This window comes from Electrona antarctica (assembly GCF_951216825.1).
Source record: "Electrona antarctica genome assembly, chromosome: 11".
Taxonomy (NCBI): domain Eukaryota; kingdom Metazoa; phylum Chordata; class Actinopteri; order Myctophiformes; family Myctophidae; genus Electrona; species Electrona antarctica.
The window spans coordinates 19699777-19727507 of record NC_136792.1 but is presented as its reverse complement, the minus strand read 5'-3'; the positions used below and the strand labels follow the sequence as shown (position 1 = coordinate 19727507).

The 27731-nt window shown below is 42.2% G+C and overlaps 1 protein-coding gene across 5 annotated transcripts in view; it reads right to left on the bottom strand.

Moving 5' to 3' along the window:
* frya (furry homolog a) overlaps positions 1 to 22515 on the bottom strand; it is a gene marked incomplete at its 5' end in the record, with an annotated part of 65676 nt that extends 43161 nt beyond the window's left edge. For 3 of the 5 annotated variants that reach the window (XM_079514375.1, XM_079514376.1, XM_079514378.1), the window contains 7 exons: positions 1467 to 1547; positions 1652 to 1731; positions 1905 to 1995; positions 2151 to 2290; positions 3395 to 3448; positions 7183 to 7382; positions 22299 to 22515. In XM_079514375.1, the coding sequence (XP_079370501.1) occupies positions 1467 to 1547; positions 1652 to 1731; positions 1905 to 1995; positions 2151 to 2290; positions 3395 to 3448; positions 7183 to 7382; positions 22299 to 22515 (863 nt within the window). Of the gene's footprint in view, positions 1 to 1466; positions 1548 to 1651; positions 1732 to 1904; positions 1996 to 2150; positions 2291 to 3394; positions 3449 to 7182; positions 7383 to 16264; positions 16421 to 22298 lie in introns of those variants that run through there. The other 2 variants (XM_079514377.1, XM_079514379.1) reach the window with 1 other exon arrangement.
* Between the last annotated feature and the right edge of the window lie 5216 nt (positions 22516 to 27731).

Genomic DNA, 27731 nt, shown 5'->3' with positions numbered 1-27731 from the left:
ATTACAAATGTAAAGTACAGATGTCTCTCAGTCTCTGTGAAGGCTGTGATATGGGGTGGATAAACCAGCACCAGATCCCCAAAATATCCCCATCTGACCCTCTCTGTCTGTAGACCACAAGTCTCTGCGCCCAAAGATAAACTCCTCGTCTAGCACCTGATCCTCTTGCCAAATTGAATCAGAGATGGGATTCTTCTGTTAGTCTAAATTTAGAGGGTTATTCATCACGGGAGCTCATGTGGCCATCGACTAATCTCTTCCATAGTGGCTCATACTCTACCTGTAAGAAACTGAACACAGCTGCTACTGTATATTGGATGAGTTGCTCTTAGTCATGTGAAAAACACTAACTTATTTCCTTGAATTTGTTTGACTTAAATGGAAATATCAACCATTTATCAAGTCATTTTATCCAAATCATTTTGGATTAGGGTACCCCTTTTAAGCCTAATGTATATTCTGTTGTAGGATGGCATAGCTTGTTGAAATAACTGATTTTCAAAAAAGCAATGTGTTGCGTTAATTGTTAGCTTAACAATTGAAGCAAGGTTGAAAATGGAGGCCTCCCAAATCTAAGCAATGTCCCAAGTCCTCTGGAAAAGCCTTTCAGTGAAGCATTTCCCATATGAAATTAAACAGAGAGAACTTTGAAGAGGTCTGCTCACCAGCTCATACCTCTATTTTGAGAGTTTGCTTCTTACTGCGGTGGTTTGAAAACTTCAAATAAACAGACACCAATTTCCAGTCCTAGTTTGGTGTGAGGGGTACTTGTCCAAAAGTCTGTCATGTGCTTGTCTCTTGAAACAGGCAATGTCTTACACAGAGGCATGTGGAATTCAGCTATGCCATCATCAAGTGGCATGACACCAGACCACAACAGACAAGTGCATAAAGCTCACTGAACTAGATATGTAAGCACTTAAACCATATACTCTGTTAACCAGTATCCCCCATGGGTCTATCATTTACCCCCTGCTTTGTCCCCTCTAGTCTACACCAAATACATGTACCTTTGTCAAAAATAGCACATGGCTTTGCGACATGTTGTGAGCTTGTAGATCAGGTATTATCACTGAATGTTCACCTATTTTCGTAAAATGTTCGCCTATTATGACATGCCCAGAATAGGGGTGTTAAGGTTGAAGTTGTCAAATGAATGGAAAGAATATGTTTTGAAAAAAGAAAAGGGAAAAAAATGAAACATACAGGTGTATTTTTTTGTACAATAATGTCAACAAGGTTAAATAGCATGCTTTAAAGGGCAGCAATATAATTACTCTTACATGCATTATTCATTATTGAGGGGCGCTAGCCCCTCCTAGGCTTTGTGTGTTTGTGTGTACGAGCCGTGTTTGTGTTTGTAGCACGGAATGTGATGATTTGATTGGTTGAGCACAGAATATGATGTATGATGATAAGAGTGGCCCTCACTTCCCACAAGTGTGATTTTTATTTTGACTACTTACTTGGACTGGGCTAATACTCCTATTACTTCGGCATAGAGATCTGCTACAGTGTGCATGTTGCCAGTGTTAGGACCATGGTACCTGTGAGATACATTATTTAAGTTAAAGAATAAAAACCCAACAGTAAGAGCAGAAAACCAAACCTAACCCTAAACGAAATAGTTGTAAAGAAACAAAAAGCTTACCCCTCTTTATATCTAAAGTGCTTGAAGGCTAAGTTAATGACATCATTGACCAAACTGTCGAGGACAGGGTGGAGCGGCATCTAGTTATGGAGAGAGAGAACTGTTATCTATTCCATCTTATGTTCTGTTTACATGGTAAACCTCCTGCATTTCTACACGAATGTGTTGTTCACAGCCGCAACTTGCCCTGAATAAATAATGTGTAATAAATAATGTGTGGGGCATACATGGTCATGGAGCGCAATCTAGTCACCTGTTTTAAAACTTCTATGAGGACAAGCGAGAAGATAAAGTCAATAGCCAAATCCCTCCTTTCAAGTAGATAATCTCTCTGCTGCTCATCGCTGTTGAGAGTGGAGAAAATAGATATATGGGGATTTGAAAGTGAAACATTCATAAATAGCAGTTATAACAATATTTGAAAAAAGTTAAGTTAACAATTAAGATCATGAGTCATGACACACTATCATACTGTATACTTGTAGTAAATGTAACTCACCTTTTGGATTTGGTATTTGCTCTTGGTCTGTACTCGTGGATCTCTTCCTCTAGTCCGTTCTGTCTCTTGTACCAGTCGAACAGGGTGCGTAGGATGGAGGGGAGGCAGTACTCAGCCAAAGAACTCATGGAGCTTATTAACTGAAGGAACATTGAAGCAAATGTGTTCATGCTTGTCAGCTACTCTACAGTAGCACACCATATCATACAGACGGTCAGCTATTATGGCAGTGGTTGTCAAAGTTGAGTCCAGGGTTGACAGGTATAGGCCTATGTAACAGGTACTGTATAAGTCTACAAACGGAACCAAGTTGGACCATTTGGTTCCATTTGTACACTCACAGAGTTATAGGGGTCATTTAAATGAAAAATTTTGAGAGCCACGGGCCTGTGGGGACTGTGCAAAGGGACAAGGTGCCCACGAGGTGGCCTCTCGCCCTCGGGGAGGGGAGAGTGAAGGAAGGAAAGGCGGGACAGGTCGGGTCCAACTCCGAGCACACAGGAAGGGAGGAGAGTCTGGTCAGCCCGGGGAACACTGCGCCCTTCATTCAACGCAGAGGGGGAGAAGAATCCTAGCTCTGTGCGACGGCTGAATGGCCCCAAGCAGCAGCACAAACACACCCCTGTGGCTGTGAAAGGGCCCTCTCTGCACAGCCACACCGACCTATGGGACACACCTATTGCACAACCAGTGCCAGCACTCTAGGTAAACACTCCCTGCCCTTGACTGGCTCTGAAAGACCTTTTGGGATGTTAGCGGGGCTTTCAGGCATCTACCCTTTTCATGTCGATGTACATTCGCACTAGAGCCGAATGTAACACTGATTTGTTTTCTTTTAAACGTATAGGCAATGCACATGTATGCAGAGTTGCAGACTTCATCTGTAGCTCCATCAAATGCTACCTCATGTATTTACTGCATCTCATGATGAAATAAACAGTGAATGCGGATAATCCAATGTATTAACATTTTTGAAGATTTTTCAATTAAAAGAACAATATTTTAAGCTCACTGTGACCTTGTACATCGACAATTCTTTAATAGCCAAAGTACAGCATAAAATAGGGTTAAAGCAGTTCAAATTATTGTGATGCTATATTAACACATTTTGCTGGGGACCCCCTGGAACCCCATCAATGACCCTTGGGGGTCCCTAGACCCCACTTTGCGAACCACTGTGATAATCAACTCAATATGTCACAATTTGCTCAGAACCTTTATCTATTTCCTCTCACAGTACTTACTTGGTCAAACTGAGGATCTTCCCCCCTCTGAAGAGATTTTGTTAATGGTTTTTCCTGAAAACATAAAAAAAGGTAAATGATTATTGATCAAGTGGTGGTGGTCCTCTAAGTTTAGCTTATAGTTATATATCCATCTGCTATAGGGACTGTCTGATGAGGATTTCTGAAAAGTAGGGTATAGTCTCTCTTTAATCAATGTGACTGTCATCCATCTGAATCCAGGCTGGAGCTACTATGTCTATGTCACACATTAGAGATGGAATTTGAGTGATGAGTTCCATTACCGTAGTCTTCACTCATCAGAGATAAGGCCTATATAAAGTAGGGTCTCTGGACTCCCGTCAGTGTGTGTTGGTTAGTCGGGGTGAGAGACCACGTGACATCATCAGGGATGGAGCACCTGACATCACGTGACATCATCAGGGATGGAGCACCTGACATCACGTGACATCATCAGCGATGGAGGATGGAGCACGTGACATCACGTGACATCATCAGGGTTGGAGCACCTAACATCACGTGACATCATCAGGGATGGAGCACCTGACATCACGTGACATCATCAGCGATGGAGCACGTGACATCACGTGACATCATCAGGGTTGGAGCACCTAACATCACGTGACATCATCAGGGATGGAGCACCTGACATCACGTGACATCATCAGGGATGGAGATCAATATTATAACTCTTCTCCTGCACTAGGGATTGTCTCCTTGATGTGTTTTGTATTGTATTGCATCCGATTTCCAAGTACAGTACATGTACATGAAGGTCCGGAGGGACCGAAACGTTGCTTCATTAAATAAGACAATACTCATGTACCGAGCAAATACACAGTGTGCGGGTGTACCTTATTGCTTTCAAGTACAGTACATGAAAGCTGTTTGTGAAGAGGTCTTGAGATCTGCTAACCTGGACAGCGAGGCAGAATTTTATAAAAGCTAGGCTGCATAAAACACTTCGTGCCGAGGGCGGCAGTGGCTGCTCAGGAGGTAGAGCGACCGTTCTTGGAATCTGTATGTTCCAGGTTCGATTCGTTTCCTTTGTATTATGTTTCTTTTCTTTGTATACATTTTGTATATTTGTTTCTTTTCTTAAAGGCTAGGCAAAATAAGCTTCGGCTTCAGCCTAGACCTTTTCGGTGCTACCCCTTTGTAAAAAAAACTTTAATGCAAATGATGAAACTTAACATGTAAATGTAAAGCACTGAAAAAAAAGAAAAGAAAAAAAAAAAAAAACTATTCATTCCCGGCTCCTCCTGGCTAAGTGTCGAAGTGTCCCTGAGCAAGACGCTGAACCCCTAACTGCTCCCGATGAGCACTGGTTGGTGCCTTTCATGGTTTCCCCCGCCATCGATGGGTGAAAGTGAAGTATATTGTACTGTAAAGCGCTTTGGATAAAAGTGCTATATAAATGCAGTCCATTTACTTTGTGCCTTGTAGGGTATTTAATATGTACCCTGCGAGGCAGAGTACAATACAGCTGTGTGACACTCATATTCAGGAGAAACCACTATATACGTACGTAGTCGGCCTCCAAAGCTCTATACTCTCTGTCAGAGAGTTAAATCAGACCCCTCTGATTTAATTGTTTTGTTCAACATTGGTCTCAAACTAAATTACACCGCCAGTCTTGGATAGCAAAAACAAACATCCTAACCTCTGTAGAGGGGCATGCTGCAGTGAGGGGACAGACACACTCCCTGTGGTAATTAACACTTCCCTGTGGAACGAGAGCCATAACTAACAGCTTCCTAACAATCACAAGACATTGCTCCTGATGTGTTAGTTGGTGCCTTGCATGGTTTCCGCTGCCACCGGTGTATGCATGTGTGTGTGAATGGGTGAATGTAATGCACAACCTATGTAAAGCACCTTGGATAAAGGCGCTATATAAATTTACCATTTCTATATTAAAATTTGCTTATTGCGAACAAAGGTCGTATTTAATTATGGAATCGTGCATTTCCCATCAGTGTGTGTGTTGGTTGGTCGGGGTGAGAGAGCACGTGACATCACATGACATCATCAGGGATGGAGCAAGTGACATCACGTGACATCATCAGAGATGGAGATACCTGATGTCAATATTAAGCCCATATATAGAGTTCTTAACAGGCCCGAAAATTAAGATCTTACCCCCATCATGCCAAAGCGCCAGCGCTCGCTCCGGAAGTCTACTGTCACACAGGAAGATATGTTGATCTGACCCCCCATTCCAAAGCGCCAGCGCTCGCCCAGCAGTCTGCTGTCACCCAGGCGGATTTGTGCACGCGACCTCGCCCTTTAGGTCGCTTCTCGCCCTCAGGCGTCTTACTGGTATATAGTTTGATTATTTACATTTACAACACTTTTTCTTTTTTTATATATTTTTTATCCCACGATTTTGCAACCCATTTGTTCACCCAGTGTCAATTATTTAATGTAATCCTGGGCGCTACACTTCCTCTGCCAACCTGGGGGGGCAGTGGACTGACCTCATGCTTCCTTCGATGCATGAGGAGTCCAAGCTGCTTCTTTTCACCTGACAGGGGGGAGTTTTCCCGGCCGGAAGTAGCGTGTGGAAGGAACACGTTATTCCGACCAGTTCCTTTCCCCTCCATCAGGCGCCTCGGCTGGCCAGGGGGAGGTAGTTTTAGAGACCAGGATTGTTTTTTGTGAGGGTACCTACCCATTAACACTTTCTAATGTCAGTTAATTGATAAAGAACAGTAGGGAGAAAGATGGAGGAAGACACACAGCAAAGTTCGTCGGGATCGGGACTTCAACCCACGACACACTGTCATGCTGGATTACCAGCCATGGTGCCTGGACCGCCAAACCGGCAGGCCATTTTTTATAAGTTTGAAGACTTATGGGGTTTTCCATATATAGGGAGTGAGATAGGTGACGCGTTCGGATGATGTAACCGGAAAAACACAAAGTGTGTTTCTCCATACTTCTCCAAACTATGAAACCATGCGTTTTTGTCACAACATCACTCTGTCACGACACCTAACTCACTGGTCACTCACCAATCCCCATTTATGGGATTGTCCCCATATATGGTCACGCATTGTGATATCACATATCACGTCTCCAAGACACACTATATGTGACCATGAACCCTGATTGTGTCATCACGTCTAGTCACTTCTCCAAGACACGCTATACAGTATATGGCCATGAACCCTGGCCATGGCCATGAACCCTTGGCCATACCTGTTTTTCATTGTGCATTTCTTGGTCACCCAGGCGGATGTGTGCACACACTGATCTGCCCCAGCAGTACGACCTCCACACTCTCACGGAGGAGACTGCCGACGAGCGGCGCCGTCGTCTGGCCAGGAAACGCCAGTTAAGGCCCGGCCCTACCTGGGCCCTCATCAAACCCTGTACATTCAATACACTGTCCCCGCTGCCACCCTTAGATCTCCATATATGGAGCTGACCTGTTCTGACATGACATATCTTGATCTGACCTCATCACACCCTGTACAATCAAGATATGCTCCATATATGGCCAGTGCACGTGGTCGCTTCTTGCCCTTATGCTTCTTACTGGTATGACAAACAGTGGTACAATGCAGACAACACAAGACCAGCAGGCAACATAAAGAGCCCATCATCCCCGAGACACTGGACTGGAGCCTAATTTCTATTTAGTTGTGCGGCCATTCGGTCACGCAGCTCACCAAAAATAATAGACTGTCAACTCACTCACCAAATTGTCAGTTGAATATCAGTTATTTTCAACAAATGACGGGGTCTTACATTATTAACCTTCACACGCTCAATTGACTCACCAGTGGCTCGGCCATGATGATGCGGATCTTGCGCTCAGACAGTGTGGTGAAGTTGGCGAACATGCTCTTGAGGACATATTCGCCCGGCTTGCTCTCTGGATCAATGCTTATGGGCATCATGGCTGGGGGGCCACTCTCTCCCTGAGGAAAGCAGACTGGAGGGATGGGTGGTTTGCTGTATCCGTTCCCCACAGGCGAGGCTGTGGAAACAACAATGGAAAATAGTCAAGGTTTGGAAATCCATTTCATTAAAGTCGACACTTAAGCACAATTCTGGCAAGAGGGACTCTTGGCTTATATCTATGTTTCTACGTTTCCATACATGGACATTATAAAGTTCCCAACATGTTGAACATCACTGAAGGAGATTGTCCAAAGGGCACCAGCTTGCCCCAAGACTGTTCTTTATTTCTAATGCGAGAGCTTGAAACACCATAGCTGTGTCTGGCAGCTGCTGTTTTCATTTTGCACTGAAGATGTCATTGCCATCCTTCAGCTACAGTAATTCTCTGATGTGGCTCTTTGTTTAATTACATACAGCTTTCGGCCACAGAGTCCACAAGCTATAAGCAACTAGTTGCTGTTCAAATGTAACCCAGTGTGGCCTGGGCCGTGGCTCAGCGGTCCAGGCACCTTGGCCGGTAGTCCAAATCTGGGGTTTGACTCCCGATCCTGACGGCCTTTACTGCATGTCAACCCCCCCAATCTCTCTCCCCATTCCTCTATAAAAAAATATAAAATAAGGCGAAAGCCACCAAAAAACATTAAAAAAAATAACCCAGTGTTACAGTCATATGCCTCAAAACTAAAAGCACAAAGAAATCTCAGCGAGATGCATGCACCTCCTGGTACCACAGCACCTCAAAGGCCCTTAAAACTAGGCTCCAGACTTCCCAAAACAAACTGGTCAGGCTCCTACTTGGCCTCACCCCCCGAACCCACCTCACCCCTGCCCACTTTGACAGACTGGCATGGCTTAGGATCGGCGACAGAGTACAGCATCTTGCAATGGGTCTGGTCCACAAGATTCGATACTCCACCAAGATACCCATGTACCTGTCTAGATACTTCCTTAATGTTAACGAAGTCCACACCCACAACACCAGAGGGAGTGCAACGAACCATGTACAACCCAGATTCGGCACAAACAAGGGACTAAATTATTTTCGCTCCTATGCCACCAAAATGTGGAACGCCCTACCAACAGTCATTAAGACATGCGAATCCCTTGACTCCTTCAAAACCGCTCTCAAAGGGCACCTACGGATGGCTGCAATTCGAAACTGGCCCCCGTAAAATCTGAATCCCCCCCCCCTTTCCCCTCACTGTATGTTTCTTTTCCCTTTTTACCTCCATTATGATGAATTCCTGTACTGTTCTTTGTCTATATAGAAGTGTCTATTTGTACGTCTCTAAATGTTTTGATGAATTGAACATGGTGGACCCTGTTGTAAACAAGTGTAATGCTTAATTGGGTCGTCCACTCACAGTTAACAGCCTTTGTATTGAGTTTGTGCTTGAAATGTACTGTAATTCTGCAAACTGTTAATACATTTTTCAATCAATCAATCAAGTGTACAAAACACCTAATTCGATGTTTAAAATGTGCACTTAGCCAAATCACTGTAACACATAACTGCACTTCTAACTCAGTCATGAGCATCAATACAGCAGTAGCATAAAGTACTGACAGTCATTACCTCAAAATGACAAAGTAATTTAATTCAGCTGACAGTACTCTCTGTGTGCTGGGTATGCATAGTAGTATGAGACTGAACAGCAAGGAGGTTATCAGAGACAAAGCATTAGTACAGTACATTGGATAGATGCTGTAGTGTGCATTTACTGTAATAAACATCAAGTCAAATGCAAAACATCAGAGGTGGGCTATTTCCACAAAACTTCACTGTGGACTCCAGGGGGGGGGATCCAAAACATAATGTACAAATACTGAAGACAATGAACTCTATATATACTGCTTAATGATAAGATTATAATAATGCAAAAATATACCATGTCATGTAATGAAACATTTGCATACCTGTCCAGATCAGTACAGTAGAACTGTACTATAGAGAGTTATTGTCTCTCTCTAATACCTGTTGAATAACTGAAGCAGAGTACCACTAGACAACAATCTGTCTGATTCACAGATGCTGTTCCTATATATATTTGATATAATACAAAACAATGAAATGTTATCACTGACCCTACCTATGCTGGCTGGCTAGCTTTATCCAAGCTATGACATTATTAATGCCGTTATATAGCGCTGGTTATTTACTTTGTTACTCATCTTTTAGGGATGTTTTTGCACACAGAAACAATTATATTATAGTTATATTTAATGAATAAGGCCTCTAGTGATAAATATGTATGCAGTGTATCTGAAAGTATCAGAATTAAAGTTGTAATGTCTATTTCTTGATGTAGGGGATAATCAGCTGTCATACACTGCGGTAATCAGGAAGTGCAGATATAAGTCTCAAGCTGTGCTGTCACGGTACAACAACAAATTGAACTGCATGTACTGACTATTGAACAGAATAATTAGGAGTGCTATTTCAATTTAATGACCAATAGCAGCTAAATCAATTGCCCTCAGGTCAAAGAAACATAAAACTATTACATTAGTGGATTGCTTAAGCAGCTATTCTCAGGTTGTTTACTTTTAACTGTTGAAGGCTTTCCATGAAAATGCAAGCAGCCAAAAAACAGTACAAATATAATACGGCTGTAGATATACAGCAGTACAGGTCACTACAGGCCTAACTAAGCTATCAGATAAAAAACAAACAAATTAATAAAGGTCATGATATTTAGTGAACAAAGGCTTCAAAGTATATGCAGTCCTCTCTAAGTTGCAGTGGGGTGAGGGGGGCACTGGCATGGGTAGAGAGTTCTTTGGCAGTCCTCGTGGAGCATTTTGATATGTCCTGTGAGTGATGAATACCCAGCATAGTATGTGTATCTGGCATGGCTTCCAGCTCAGCTCAGCACCTACCCAGACCCTTGATGAAGTTGATGACGCTGGCTTTACACCAGCATACAGCCGTCCCGTCCATAGTGGGTAAGGAAGATATAGTATCCAAGGCAAGGCAAATGCACCCTAGTGTACTCCAGCAAAGCCCATGTCCTGCGTGTCCGATGGCTCTGTTCCCCTGCTGGGCATAGCTTCCATGTTGAACATGGGTTAGGTTTGATTTAAAAAGTCATAGTATGGGTTGCTACTTTAGACAACACGATTTCTCAATCTCTCTCTCTCTCTCTATGCTGCCTTCTGCTATTGCTCACTCTCGCCTTGTGACCAAGCAGTGTCTTCCAAGAGTGAAGGTCAGGCAGGAATTTTTAGCTGAGGCACAGCACAGTGATGAGGTCTAACATGCTATGGTGGCATAGTTGTGTGACTATATTTATCCTGGGGTACACACTATACTGACAGATCAGCCCGCCCTCCCTGTTCCCCCACCATGCAACACATGCTGCACAGACCACCAGCGTAAACACCACTCTCTGTAACACTAAGGTCTCTTACAGTGAAGTGAGGCAGAATAAGTACTGTAAAAAACGATTTAAGAGAAACTGAAAAAAAATAATAATATAGACAATAGAATCTGAATCAGAGGATTTTTGTTGGCAGGAATCTTTGCACATACAGCAAAAGGAATTAACAGTATTAAGGGAAATTTCTTAACAACAACAACAACAACAACATAACATAATACAGTAAGTTAACTGCCCTGTAACCTGATACTCATTATCAATAGTGCTCAGAGTCGAACGGAGCCCTATTTTAAAACACAAAATAAATCACATTAAATGGAACATGAGGAAGTTGACATTGTCTTCACATTTATCTCATTTGAATGAAGCAGTCTCATGTTGCATGACTTCAGTTGGAGATGGGAGGTAAAGAAAGCAACCAGTGTGGCACCAGTCTGGGAATAGGGAGCTGTATTAAGCCTGCAACACTACATGTGACTCGGCAAACAAGGAGCTTGGGCAGAGGCTATTACATCATCGCCATGCTGAAAACTCCCTGAGCATGGTGGTGCTCCCTAGAGGACAATACAAACATACAAAACCGCTCTTTTTTACCATGCGCGCACACACACACACACACACACACACACACACACACACACACACACACACACACACACACACACACACGCGCGCGCAAATGTATACTATCCTTGTGGGGACGACAAAAGCATTTTTATGGCATGGCTCTACAGGAGGCTAGCCTTCTGCTTTCTGAGAGGGTCTGAGCGTGTGTGTGTGTGTGTGTGTGTGTGTGTGTGTGTGTGTGTGTGTGTGTGTGTGTGTGTGTGTGTTTGTGTGTGTGTGTGTGTGTGTGTGTGTGTGTGTTTGTGTTTGTGTGTGTGTGTGTGTGTGTGTGTGTGTGTGTGTGTGTGTGTGTGTGTGTGTGTGTGTGTGTGTGTGTGTGTGTGTGTGTGTGTGTGTGTGTCTGGAGCTAATTTTACAAATGGTCATTGGACCAATCAGTGGCAAACTTTGTATGCACTAGCAGTAGGCCACAGAAGTACCTCACTATTATTGTCTCTGCCAGGATGAAGGCATGGCCAAGACTATGTTTTGAACCCTGTCCGTCCATGTCCATCTATGAGCAGCTTACAGTTGGAGGCCATCGATATTGTCCTTTTCTTTTTGCTGAGGTTTGCGTGATCTGTGCAAAAGGACAGTTAACCCATTTTGGGCGGGAACCCCTTTTGGTGTTTTAAACATTATAATTTAGCTATTGAAAAATAGCAGATCTACAAGCTCATAGCGCGCCACCGAGTGGCGCGCTACGAGCTTTGTAGGTCTGCTATTTTTGAAAAATCGTGAAAATATTTATTTCAGAAAACTGGAGGATTTAGAAGGATTTTTTTTAATTTTGAGGTCAGGCCTAAATGGGTCAAATGATAAGGGACAATATCGGTGGCACCCAACTGTATCTCCGTCACCGTTGGCCCAATCACAGTGAAACTGTGCACACTCCATGCATGCCAGAGCATGCCCCAAATCGTTCACTGTTATAGGCCTAGTTATATTTGTTTACTTTATTACTCCTACAGATTTTGTCCAAACATCACACAAATCGGTACACGATTATCGTCATTAAACCAAACACGTCTTTCAAATTTTTCATATTCCATACTGATTGGCTAAGATTGGCTGCCAAAGTTTGCAGGAGTGGTCCGTTTGGACACAGTGCGCAATGAAACTTTGCACGCACATTTAGGCCAAGGATGAAATGACACCCTACATTCAATACGGCCATGGAGCCATGCTGTTCCCCTGTGGAATCCTAGGTCCATGTTTAAAAAATTCCATTAAACATAACTATTCTAATTAACTTGCTGACCAACCAACCTAAAAAAGAAGAACTAACTCTAACCTTAATCCCTCACCCTAACCCATAAACGCTTCTTCCTAACCCAGTGTTTCCCCTTTGCAGTATTGTGTGGCGGGGCCACTACACAAACATGACCAGCCACCACAGTATGATTTTGAGTAGGCGGCCGTGAATAGGCAAAAATAAATCAAATAACGGCAAAAGAGACTGCAAAAGACAAAATAATAAATAAATAAAAACTTGCGCGCGCGTGTGCACGGGTTCGGCGCATGCATGCTCGTGCAGAAAGCTCCCCCCCACACTATTAGCTTCTGGCTAGGGGAAACACTGCTAACCCCAACCTTAATCTTTGACTAATTGTAACACTAAACATCTTTCTTAACCATGAAAAGTACCATTCCCTCAAGGGACTAGAACAAATGTCCCCATAAGGTCCATTTTGACTGGTATTACTATCCCTGTGATAATTGTGGACCCTACAATGATACTAATACTACATGGTACACATATAACTGTGCGCATGCATGTGCATACACACTCACACACACACACACACACACACACACACACACACACACACACACAAAAAAAAGAAAAGAATTTCAAACACACACACACACGCAAATATACTCATATGGAGACTCTCCATATCCCATTGAGATCAATTTAGAAATCTTTTGTGAACAGAGTGGGTGTACGTATACATGCCATTGTTGACCTCCTAGCTGGACCCAACGTTCCAGTATCAACAGAGACTTTTGAGAGCACTTTAGCCAGCTGCTGTTAGAACCATTCATATTGCATTCCTATGAATGGGTAGAGGGCATAGGAATAACATTAACACTTAATTATTGTAATAACCTTCCTCTTGAGCTGGGAATAAAAGGATATTATCCATCTATAAAAGGTATCTACTCTATCTACTGTATCTATATTGTGCTTCGGTTCTGAATTATTGGCTGTTTATAAAAAGGTTTCGTGTGATTTTATCAGGGGGAGATTAACAGAATTAATCAGTAGAATAATAATAATCCATCCTGACGGAGTTATGCCTCAAATGATAAACAAAGCGTCCGGTTGCCGTGACACTTTGCACGCACATTCACGCTAGGCCGAGGAAGACTTGCGCATTGTCCTGTTATAGCGCCAACACAAGGTCGATTTTTGCTGAATAAATGTTTTGATAATACATAATCGGTACACATTATCTCTATATGTGATCAAGACGGATCTGTCCGGTTTCATGTCATGAGGGCATAGGAATAACATTAACATTTAATTAACCTTCCTCTTGAGCTGGGAATAAAAGGATATTGTGCTTAGGTTCTGTATTGATGGCAGTTAAGAGTTTATAAAAAAGGTTTGTGATTTTATCAGGGGGAGATTAACAGAAAATTAGATTAGTAGAATTGTACTCCAACTTCAGTACTGCACAGCAAAATACTCACAAATATATTTACTCAAAATGAGTAAAGCTCATTTCAGCAAGGAGAAATGTTGAGTTACAATTCACCAAATGTGGTCTACGACACAATGACCTTGATGACATGTCAATGGAGGAAGCAAATATTTGGAGCCAATGAACAAATACATTCTCCTGTTCAGAGTCGTACAAAACGTTTAGACAAAAACGGTAACTACAAAGTATCGGCCATGTTTTAGCAAGCTGACATCATGCTGGAAACTACTGCATGTTGTGAGGGTGCATTTGAGGCCATTTCTATTATATAAGAACCTGCTGAAATGCACGTGTGTCTCTCACAGTGGATGGAAGATGAACATTATTCATCTCTACCTTCCACAATGCAAGGCAGTGTAGAAATTAAATCCTATTTTCAACTCTTCAAGGACATAGTCTGCACAACACAATGAAACCATGATTGTTTCAGCTCGTCTCCTCACATAGAAGCTTTGTTTAGTCAATCATCAGAGATCACCACGACTGTGCCTTTTTCATCGCACCTCCCCTCCTGCTCTGATTGGCTGACATGGACCATGCTTAGAGCAAGAGTTGTGGAGAGAGGCGTTAGAGGAGGAGAGAACAAAACAAAAATAAAAAATCTAAACAAGACCTGATGCATCTGCCATACAATGCTAGCTCTGTGCTGTTAGCCTGCAGTCTTGCATAAGGACTGGTACACTGGCAAAAAGGAAATTACCCCCTAAGGTTACTATTTACTTATTCTTACTTTGCTTACGTTACAGTCACAACAAAAACAACAATTGAAAAATAACAGATACAAGTGCTACTTAATATTCCATACACCTGTCCATGCACAATCCATCAATGGCATCCTTGCCACCATGAACGAGACACTGTGTGCTACCCTTGACAACTAATTCAGCAACTTCTGTAGGCATTTTGCCAATCCACAGAAAAGAGCACTGGAAGCAGAGCCTTGGTAAAAAAAAGAAATGTCTTCATTAGCACCTTGTGATTCAGTGCATAATGGCCAGTGTAATTGGATGTGGTGTTTTGCAGAGAGATGAGATTAAGAGATAACATAATTAATGATAACGTTAAAAGCACAGAAGCAGACATCTGGGGTGATACAATGTCTGACTATGTCTTTATCAGCAAAATGACCTACTCTGAGGATTATGCAACATCATCAGGAGATGGCACAACATTTCTCAGTGTGTAGAGTGGGACGGTATGTCTTTTAGTATCCATTCAGATTCATTCAATAGATCCTATGCAGGTGGTGCAGGATGCTTCTATCTTTTAAGCAACATTACCATTCGGTCTGAGTGCCAGGTGGCATTTTGCAGTTTGTTGACACTGGAGACACCCACATGTGTAAACTTAACAGTGATAACCGAGCAAACACACTAAATAAAGTGTACATTTGCAGCCAATATGTGTCTCAATTTTTAACCTCTTTTAACCTGGTGTCCCAATATTGTGGGCATGTCATTAAAGGTGAAAATTGAATATCTACAAGCTCACAACGGATTCCGATGATATGTATTGTGAGCTTGTATATCGTATATTTTAGATCTTTTTGGACTACGGTGGGTAAGTAGTGAAATTAAATAAATCGGTAGTCTAGGACTCTCTAAAATTAGGATCAACATCGGACACAAAAATCTGGCATCTAATCATAATGATTCCCATCTTACATGTGGTCATGGATCACAGTGGAGTTGTGAGCTCTGTTCAGGACATGCGACCAAGCTGAACCTCCACTAATCCTATTAGAGTGGCCCAGTAAATAATAGGAGCTATTTAGACGCTGTAGAAGACCCATCTAAGGGAAAGGAAAGCTGGAGGCTGAGACAAGGCAACAGAAGTGAGATATGGAACCACCACCATCAGTAGTAATTTGGCAATGCACAGGGAACTGATACTCCTCCTGATCCTATGTTTGTTTATTTTATAGCTAGCAGCAGAACACAATTTGGTGGTAAAACCTTAGTTATGGGCCCTCTGCTATTAGTGACTAGGCTACTTTTGGTGGTCTTAGCTGGAAGTGAAACCTTTCTAACTTTCGGAACTTCATGCACTGAGCAATAAAAACACACTGAGCATCTCAGCATGTTCCCTCTACAGACTGATCACAAGCGAAACGTAAGGTTCTACAGACAGCAGAAAAGCAACCTTATTTAACCCCCACGAGACAATAACAGATAACCACAACGTGGCAGCAATTATTATTACTGCCACGTCTGCCCCAAAAGACAACAACAAAAACATCAACAAAGTAGACTACTACTCACTGCCACTCCAGGACTTCAGCAGAGATTTGATGCTGATCTCAAAGAAGCCAGAGTCCTGTTGGCTGGCCATGGCCGCAGCTCAGAGTGAGCACTTCCCCTCTGTTTGTGTGTGTGTGTGTGGTTTCCCAGGAGCAGCAACAGCAGTCAGACTGGGAAGCAGCAGGTACAGCCTGCTGTCACCTCTCTATGATGCACACAGAGCTGTGGCTCTGACAAGAGTGAGAGGGAGCATGCTACCACTGCTCTACCCCTCCTCCTTGTGTGTCCTTGGCTGTCAGTCCTCTCTCACTATCTCTTCGTCTCTCTCTACCCCAACCACTCTCTCTCTCCCTCCCTCTCTCTGTATCTCTCTCTGTATCTATCTCACACTGTGTCTCTCTAAATCTCTGGCAGGCAGTGGGCGGTAGTGCAAGCTCCCTTTAAATAACTGCATGGAGGCTGGGAGCGCAGGAAGCAATCCTCTTAGCAAAGCGCAGTTAATAATAACTACTGTTTGTCTTGTGCGCAGGGCTGACAGTAATGATAATAAGTGCAGAGGCTCGTGCATCTTTCAGCATGACTGGAAGCATCTGAGCGGTGGCCGTCACTGAGATTGGAGAATGAAGACACAGGAAGCTGTCCGGACCGTACATGACACAGGCACAGCGTCAGCTGGGAGACCAAAGGGTAGACAAGGAAACTGGAAGGCTGAGCACGCCACCAGGATTAAAGAGCTTTCCATGACACAGACACGAGGGATCTGGGAGGCATGACTGGCTGAATGTTTAACCCCTTTTCTTCTTTGCACACTTGTAAATAGACAGATGCAGGACAATTCCGTATGTTATTCAAAGTGCAATCCCTGCTGTGGTATTACACAATGTAGCCAAACGTGGCTCTAACACCCGCTGTTCACTTAAGAGAACGCAATAAATCAATTAAGAAGTGGGTCACAAGAGGCAGAGAGAAGGAGAGTGTTGCTAATCTGATGTCATAACGTTCCAATGTACATATTTGGTCTATAAGTATGCAACTATAGCATTAAAGATTATGTTCCCATATTGAATAATGTTTGGTGTAATATTGGCTAAGCAACTACAAAGGCCCCTAGCAGTCTTCATGGCATAATATTATTGCTATATTCCTTTTCCAAATAGGATCAAACTTTTCTACAATGTTGCCTACAAACTGTTTAATATTTATGCTGATTAAATGGTGGCAGATGAACATCAACCATGTGGAATATGAAATACATCTTCCACAGCCTTTTTGCAACCTGTCCCTCACTGCTGCTATCACCCTAATCCCATAAGAACTCTGTCTGTCCATCAACGGACTTGACCTTCATTGCATAATGCACTCACACATTTATCAGGCCATAACAGATTTGTACACAGGAGAAATATAGCCAGGCAGCTTTTATATTTAAGTGCATGCTAAACAGGGTGACTGCTTGTAGTCTCCAAGTTATGCTGCTGTGTATAAATGTCAAAATAATGGCAATACCATGCAAGAAATAGTTTAGTGAATTCAACTTTCAAAATTACCCCCACAGCTTAGATAGATTCAAACATGTCAATGTCTAGATAAAAAATAAAATAAAAAGATTGAAAATGTACTGGTATCGTTAAACAATGAATTGATATTCAGTATACTAACTAACTAATCCAATCACCACCATGGAGGTTGTGGGTTCAAATCCACCGTGGTGCATCCGAAAAAATATCTTAGTTTATTTTCTTTCACTTTGAATGATATTGAGATGTCTCTATTGTTTATTTGTTCATTAAAAAGGATCCCCATTAGCTGACCGCTAGTCTTCCAAGACAATAATACATATTATTAACAACCAATACATGTATTTTATATAATACTGTATCCTAGGCCAGTGGTTCCCAAAGTGGGGTCCGGGGACCCCCAGGGGTCCTTGAGGGAGGTCCAGGGGGTACCTACTGTAGCTAAATGATAGTTTGGAACCAAATGGACCTCATTGCCTAATGGGTGGTGCTGTTGGTGAGTCGGTGGATCAACGCAAACCCTGTCAAATGCTATATGGAATCAAATGCACATATACGGAGATCAATATGCACGAAGGTCAGACACAACATCTAACTAGAACTGCACTCTGTCGAGTGCCTACTAATTGGTTTTCGATGGTGACGTAATGACGATATGTTTTAGTGTCGGAAGGATTAAAGGTAATGCCCCTATGTATACATCTGGTAATCTGACACCACTGCCATATCAAGCACAACGTCATTACGTCATACGCTGGCACGGCGCATACACATCAAACGGCGACATACGAAAACGAAAACTATTACTTGCGCGCTCTGCTTGCGCAAGTAATAACTAAGTCTGTACGTCTGTAATCCACGTAACTCGAGAACCATTCGCCTCACCGACTTCAAATTCGACACACACGTTCCACCCCACCACATGGGGGGGGTACAGTGCCCGGTGTCCAGTCGGTCTAGTCTAACTATAAATGCACAAGTCTCTCTGTGTGTGTACATACGTGTGTACATCTGAAATCCACGTAACTCGAGAACCGTTCGCCCCACCAACTTCAAATTCGACACACGCGTTCCACACCCCCACAGGGAGTACAGTAGCCGGTGTAACCACGGTTGTCCAGAACCGCCACAAAAGGCCTCTGCCCAGGCTCTGGACCTGATCTCCATATGGAGCTGTCCTGTTCTGACATCATTCTGACATCTCCATATATGGGTATAAAAGGGACACAGACATAACTGCACTCAGACACAACAGAAACCATTCAACGTGAACTGATATCAATCAGACACAACAGAACACGTCAAATGTACATAATGAAGATGCACATATCGTATATGGAGTCAAATGTGATCAGTCGGATTGGCGGTGCAACAAAGCGGCACGAACTCTATCGGCCCGAAACACTAGCATACATTTTCCAAGTCCAATGGGTTTAAATCTGATTTATTCCCGTCTATAACTGCTCAAACTGCTTAAGGGCACACGGTATTCCATTAATTCTTTTGAGCAGTCACTTATTCTTTGACTAATTTCAAGCAAACTCCCTTAAATTCCTGCAGAGCTGTGTTCTGATCTATTTGAGCTATAGAAAAAAAAACTAAAAGCAATATTGTCCCTACAAAACATTTAACATCATTAGGAGGGGAACAGTTAATTTCTCTGCATTTTACATTAGTTCTAATATGGTTGGTTTGAAAGGGCTGGTAACAGACAGTCAGACATTCATGGGGTAAAACTGTTATGTAATTCCCTTGCTGTAATTCACCAAGGCCTGAAAACGTTTAAACAGGAAAACGTTTAAGTGGGGAGGAGGACGGATGGAGACACCCCAGACTTCCTAAAATCTTGACTTGAAAGGTGATAGGGATTCTGAAACAAAACTATCAATCAATCATTTCAAACAGTGGGACCAAGACAATCTACAATAAGAAGATTAAGTGAATTATAATAAATACTAATGACTTAGTTATATATAATAATAATAATAATAATAATAATAATAATAATAATAATAATAATAATAATAATAATAATAATAATAATAATAATTGTATAGCTCTGCAATTATGTGATATGAGATAAACCATGATACTATACTAACCAATACACAAATGAGTCTAAAATCCCATAGTTCATTGCCCATAGTCCATGCTGCTCATACAAACAGAATTTGCCTGACGGGTAGCACTACAGGAAAATCCATTGAGTTACGAAAATCAGTAGGGTTCAGCTGGAATCTGTCCCTTAGATTAAGAGATATCTTTAGTGAATAGTTTACAATTTAGCCTGAATGTTGCACTGAAATCTAGAATAAATATCTAGTGACTAGATGGTCATAGGTTCATTCAATTTAGTGTTCATCTTCCAGGGAGCATGAAAGTGCTCAGCAAGTTTCATAGAAATTTGGATCTGAGTTTATTGGGAATCGGATCATGACGGTGCACAAAAATCCATGGTAATACTGCCAGTCATGTTCATGTTTGGACCAAACAAGTGGCCAGACGGACAGCCTGATATAGCCATGCTTAGAGCCCCATCGCTAGCAGGGCTAAAAGAAATCCTGGGATAAATTCACAAGCACATGCTTATGCTATTCATAAATACCATAAATATCCAAGCATCCTTGTAGCATCCATGTATCACTCACATTAGGGAGGTTAAAAGTAGGGAGGATAAAAGTAGCCATGCATGCCGCCCTAAACTACATTGAAACCACTGATATCATCATACAGTAGCTCGCTGTTTCAGATGTGTAAAAACAGTTGCAAAAATGCTCTCATCAGCAAACATAAGTTTACGAGAATACATCTCCTGTTCTGAGAGGCTGTGCTGCATACAGTTGGAGGCCATCGATATTGTCCTTTTCTTTTTGCTGAGGTTTGCGTGATCTGCGCAAAAGGACAGTTAACCCATTTTGGGCGGGAACCCCTTTTGGTGTTTTAAACATTATAATTTAGCTATTGAAAAATAGCAGATCTACAAGCTCATAGCGCGCCACCGAGTGGCGCGCTACGAGCTTTGTAGGTCTGCTATTTTTGAAAAATCGTGAAAATATTTATTTCAGAAAATTTAGAAGGATTTTTTTTAAATGTTGAGGTCAGGCCTAAATGGGTCAAATGATAAGGGACAATATCGGTGGCACCCAACTGTACGCTGCAAAAGTGTAACACCAGCTCCACTGTCACCCTAGGGTTATACTGCTATAGGCAAACTCTGATACGTGTTTATGACATATTGTCAACACATGTTGATATCACTGAATGTTTTACTGTACCACGTGCTGTTTACTTTTCCGACTAATACACTATACAGTATTTAATCGATAAATCAATCAAAGATATGCCTTAGGAAATGGGAACATTTAATGAGAATGAGGCATTCATTGCTAACTACAAGAATGAGGTAAACATTTCCTCTCATCAGGCTTTAGGTGGGTGCGGGACCGTTCACATTAAGCACTTATTAAAAGCATTTTCAAGCTCAAATGAAGGTGAGGAATGCGAGGCATGTCTGGTCAGTTCAGCCATCCTCATGGTATCAGCTTCAATCCTTAACTCCCCCTTAGTCTCCCTGCTCCTGGCGCCTCTCAATTCTGGCCCACACATTCTGTGCTTAATCATAACAAATCACTTGTTTATGCTTATTATCCAGTTCCTGCTTATCTCACAGTATAAACCCCCCCCCCCCCCCCCCCCACCCCCACCCCCACCCGCTCACAATGAGTTAAGTGTGAAATCAACAACTCAAGCCAATGACTCAGACCAACATAATGCCAATGAAATGATATAAAGCCTCTTGGATACCAAATTATTCATGAATAATATCTCTGATGTCAGGGAGAAACCACCTAACTCCAAAATATTCATTTTTCAGGATGGAGAAAACCTTTTTTTTCTTTTTACAATGCAATACTGCCTCATCAAAGATGGTATTGTGACTTTCTATATTGTTGAGGGAGAGGTGACAGACAGTTTGAGGGTCCAATGGAGTTAAGAGGTTTTCGTCCAAAGTGCTTTTTAATACTTTTCATTGGTTCAATATTGTTTTTAATCAACAACACACAGACGTAAAGGGTGTTCAATAGCATTGATTTATGAAAATAAAAATAAAAGAACAATCTAAAACCTCAAAAATGGAGTTAGGTGGTTTCTTCCTGACAGCGACTATTATTATTTGATGTATTTCAGATGTTTGCTCTCCCACGCGGGAGACCAAGGTTTGAATCTCAGGTAGGACATAAAATGTACCCTACAAATTGCAGCTTAACATGATCTTTCACAAACGTATTGAGAGTACATTATCAACAAGCTAAAGGATTCCTGGGTAACTAACAATGTCAAATACAACCAGGAGGTGAAGTATTTCACAAAGGGATGTCAGTAGTAGTATGTGTCCAATAATAAACCGCTAGTAATAGCTCTACACAGGTTCCAAGAATAAACATCTTACCATGACGCATTTCTCGCAAAAGAAATAAACAAACAATCTTTGAAGTGACCACTGCAGTTCTACAAAGTTGCCAGTTGCTATTACCTACTTTCAAGAATGGTTGGCCTCTTCTTAGCACGCATCATTTTAAACTTCCCTCTGAAATCCCGGGGTGGGAACACATCCAGAGGTAAGCTGGCAATGTGCCCCAGAACAACCTCATCAAGTCCCTCAGAGCAATCCGTCTCACTGTCCACTGCGTCTCTCACTGTACTCTCTTCCAAAGACATGTCGTATGGCAGGGTGCCCACGGCAAGTTCAACCATTCGTTCCAATGGGGACACATTTAAAGTGGTGTCCAGTGTTTCAGCCCGTCATCTAATTTCTCTCTTCCTTTTCCTTCTCCCAAAACCCAAGTCTTTATCTCCGTCAGGGTGTGTGTGTGTGTGTGTGTGTGTGTGTGTGTGTGTGTGTGTGTGTGTGTGTGTGTGTGTGCGTGTGCGTGCGTGTGCGTGTGTGTGTGCGTGTGTGTGCGTGTGTGATGCATGCAGGACTGCCAGCTTCAGTCTGTCTCCAGTGTGCTTTAACACCCTGCACTTGTCAGGGCAGTTCAGCAAGTTACAGTAACATTGGTGAATTGGGCAGGTGTAGGATTACTAAGGCAGCCCCTCCTCATTTCTGCAAAAAAGAGGAGAGGGGCAAAGCGCGCACGTGGGCAAGCGAGAGAGAGAGAGAGAGAGAGAGAGAGAGAGAGAGGGCAGAGGCAGCAGGGTCGACTGGAGCTGTGCTTCTGCTTCCTATAACATAACTTGCTTGTTGTATGTCCACAAGGACATATCCTCTGTTTATCTAATAGGCTATGTCTAAAACTAACAGACATCCTGAGAGGCAGCTCTTATTTCCTGATAAGATCAGTTAAAGGTATATTCAGTGATTTGACTTAATTCAAATATCACTTATTTTTTCTTTTTTTCTGGATAATCCTCCCTACTATAGAGTGTGCTGACCATATAAGGAGTTCCTCCCTGTCCCCAGTGAGCCACTGGGGTCAAAAAACCCTAGTTTCAGTTTTGGTGGCGGGTGGCAAAACCTTCATCCAATCAGGATGAGAGGGGCCTTCCTCCAATCATGATCGAGTGGGTGCACATGCTGTTGGCCTGTTGCACTTCCCCCCCACTGTAGAGCGTGCATGTGCACATTTTGTTACCGGGGCGGACCGGGTGGTTTTCCAAATCACCCAAATCACTGAATGCTCCTTTAATGATAATGAGTGAATATCCAGCAGTCATATTAAACATAATTCAGGCAAATATATTTTCAGGAAGCAAAAAAAAACAAAACAAAATAAGTGACATAAATGATGTGTCATGTTTTGTTTGACAAAAATATGCCTGCTCCATGAACTTAAGAAGTTGTTTTTGCTTGCATGGATTCTTCTGCGCACAACCTGTACAGCAAACACATCTAGTCCTCTGTGTTGGAGTCCGCTAAAGTTTCCTGACCATTATGGTTGTTGTCACCCAAGAAATGACCACAAAGCCATAAAGAATCAACAGCAGACTGGGGGGAGCCAAAACATTCACAATGCTAGTAGTCTACCCCGTACCAATTCATTCTTTTTCATCCCAAAATGAACATACTAAACTGGACACACCTACCTACTCCATGAACCAGTTTTTCCTAGGCTGACCTACATCAGCAATACAAACACCCAGTGTGTATGTACTAGAAGGCATTAGAGTGTTTTAGGAAGAAACAAGAACCAGTCAATACTCGCTTGTCCTCTCTATCAATAAAAAGTCTTCCCAGGATTAGTTGCAAAATATGGGAAAATGTGACAATCAATAATCACAGATAACTTATACTGCTTTTAAAGTCGCCTAAATATGCCATAAAATACTTCATTATAGAGGCCACAAAACATTTATTATGGAAGCCTCTGGCAACAGCCTGTCATGCACTATATTCAGTACAGTGGTAATTTGACTTGTCAAGAACCTGTCAAAAACAGTAAAAAACAGTAGCCTCAAGAGAAATATTTTACAGGAATTCCTATAGAGTACACCTTAAAGACAAGATAGAGGTTCAACTAGTCTCTGCCTCTTGCTCCTACCAATAGTGTAACTGTTGGAATAGCGAAAACCTTTTAGGCTCCTTCTGACCTAGTTAAGGTCTGCCTTAAGGACAGGGATTCTCATTATGATCACACTGAATGAAGAGAGCGATGACAGACAAAGCCCCCTTTACAACAGCACCCTTTAGGGAGGATCTCTCCATGTCTCTCTTTCAGCTCCGTAGGTTTGATTTCATCCTATGAGACAAATCAAAGGAAAGATCTCAGTGTTCCATGAGCACACAAATAAATGAATGCACGTTACAGTAATTATCATAGTCCTGCAAATTCAGAATTGCCCAATGCCTCCATGGTTTTATCTCTTGTAAAAAACTAACATTTGTAACCATTTAAACTTTGGTTTCAACTTTCTTTTCTCCAACATTGTTTTTATTTCTGCCACTGACCATGATTGTATGTTCAAAATTAAAATCAACACTGTAAACATCCCAACTGAACCTAGGCAATGTGCAGAACCTGTACCTTATACAGAAAGACATTTATGAACTAAAAAAGCATAGAAGTATAATTCCATTAAATGACATGAGCCAATTGATACTGATGTGGTGCTAGTGCACCCTCTACTGGTATACAAATGTTCTGAAAAGTAATAACAGCCAAGATGTTTTTTCTTCTTACTACAACAAGAGAAGAAAATAAAAGTCAGGGGCGTGTATTTGATCTTAAGAATAAGTAGACTGTTGCACCACTCATTTAATTTTCAAATAACTTCAGATAAAGGTATAGAGTAGACTGATTGATTTCGAAACATAGCTAAACATAGCTCCCCCTCCTAACCCCCGGCAGGGGAGGGCGATTTCCCCAGCCCTGTTCTCGCTCTAGTCTATACCAATAACCTGAGGGGCTCGGACAGTGTGAGCATGGCGATACTGCTCTGGTCGACACCTCAAACAGCCCTGCTCACTTTGAGGAGGAAGCAAAGAAGCTTCACCAGTGGTGTGAGGAGCACTACCTTCAGCTGAATGTGAAGAAGACCAAGCAGCTCCTCATAAGCCCTCGGAGGCCTCGAGGGGTCGACCCTATTCCGCAGCGGTGGTGGAGAGTGGGTTGACCTTTAATGATAACACACAGGCCATCTTCGCAAAGTGCCAGCAGCGGACCTACCTCCTACGGAGGCTGAGATATATGGATGTTGCCCCCCCCCTCCCCCCATCCTCCGCAGAAGCTTTTACATCTGTCATATAAAGAGCCTCCTTATCTTTTCTTTCCTGGCTTGGTATGGAGGGCTCTCAGAGTCCAACAAGGCTAGGCTGCGGAGGGTAACCCACGTGGGGTCTAAACTCTGTGGGATGCAGTGCTCTGCCCTTCAGCATCTCTACGACCAGAGGACAGTGAAGAAAGCAGCGACGCGAGAGACCCAACTCATAACCTCAGCACCTGCTTCAAGGCCCTGTCCTCGGGTAAGAGATACGCTGCATCTAGATTCAAGAAGGCAAGGGCAGTGCCAGTTTCATCCCCTATGCCATTAGGCTTCTTAACAAACACAAACCTTCCAATACCTGATTCACCTCACCTGGACTTGCTTGCCAGTGCCAGCGCACACACACACACTCAACCCGTGGGTCGCCAAATTATTTTCGCGAGACATGGCCAAAGCAATGTTCCCCAGCCAAAAACGTTGAGAACCCCTGCACTAGGCTACATCTCAGAGGCAAATATTGTACTTCAATACTCCAAGTACTCCACTACAATTATTTGAAAACGTTAGTTACTAGTTGCTTTGTAGATTTTGTTTATTTTTTACAAAACACACTAACCACTTCAGCATATACAGGTATATATATATTTCAGCCATTTGGAAATATTGTGATTGCTATATTCAAATGTAGATTTGTAGATCAGCTATTTTCAAATTATTTGTATGCATTTTGAACTTGTGTTTGAAACGAGACATTCTGCACAACAAGTAGCCTACATTTACTTTTGGTACTTTAAGTATATTTTGATACCAATACTTTTGTACTTTTACACAAATAGGCCCTACATTTTAAAATCCAGACTTTTACTTGTAATGGAGTATTTCTACAATACAGAATTGGTACTTTTACTTAAGTAAAAGCAGGCCTGGTCAACAGGGCCAGAGAAACCAACACCCTCTGGCAGACACTACTACATGCTGTTACCATGGTGAGAAGTAGCATTTGGATCTGAACGCACAGAGCAGAACCTGATGAATAATTAACAGCTATGAATGGCTAATGTTGTATGCTCATTTAGGGTTTATTCCAGCTGTGCCAATGGATACACTGTAACTGTAACCAGTGGAATTCAGATAAGTGACACTCCACACAGACACACAGTAATCCTCCCAGGCAGGACTAAGAAGAGTATTCAACGTTGGCATTCAATTGTTTGTTAAAGTTTTAAGAGTTGCGAACCATTGTTTCTACAACATGAACATCTATTCAACCTTGGCCCATGAATTTAATTTAGCACACTCTTTCTCAAATTAGAGTCATACCAAAAGCTCACCATACTATACTGGGGCAAATCACCTCATGATTTGAATTTGAAAATCAGTCATTTTTGGCGAGCGACACGGTCATACAACAAATACATACATCTGCCATAACTCTTTACAAATCCCTGGAATGCAGAGTGGAATGGCATTCCATGGTGACAACCTAATACCACAAAAGATCAAAGGTGTCTTCTCACCCCTCCTTTACAGGGTGCATGCCACAACCTCCTCAACCCACATGCCATTTGGGATTAAAAAGACAAGGATCAATGTCCATGTTTTAATAAATCATTAAAATGCTTACTGACTACACCAGCTGCATCAGATGAGGTGAAGTTCCGTACAAAAGGCAGAATTAATGGTGAGAAATTATTCAACGGGTCATGTATTCACTCCATTGTTTGTCGCAGGGTTAACACACACAATAGGACCATTCACTGCCTGTGAACAAGTCCACAAATTGCACCTGTTCCCTCCACTACCTGCCTATTATTTCCCTGGAGGAGGGGCTTCAAACTGAAGTCTGTGCCTATTTGGGTCTGGAAAATGGGAGACTTGGCATGTCTCATCCATGTCTTATTGTCTTCTAATCTGAGGTGAACACCATGCATATATCAAGTTACAGTAAGGTGATTATGTTCATTTTCACTACGCATCAATCAAATTAACATTTCATTGCATCCATCCATTATGAAAATCCATCTCCTGTCAAAAGATGATTTCTGTGTAGCACATTATGAGGTAGCTATTAAGTTGAAGGACATTAGATATATATTTTACTGGGCCGATAGCCCATGATTTAATGTAAGTAACTGATAAGGTAGTAGGCGTACTGAAAACCAAGTCTATATTAAGTTTCTGTTTTCTTTTTTATGCAAAGAGAATCCTCACACTACCACAGAAAACAATCACGGAAAAAAACGGTATCACAGCAGTATATTGCATAT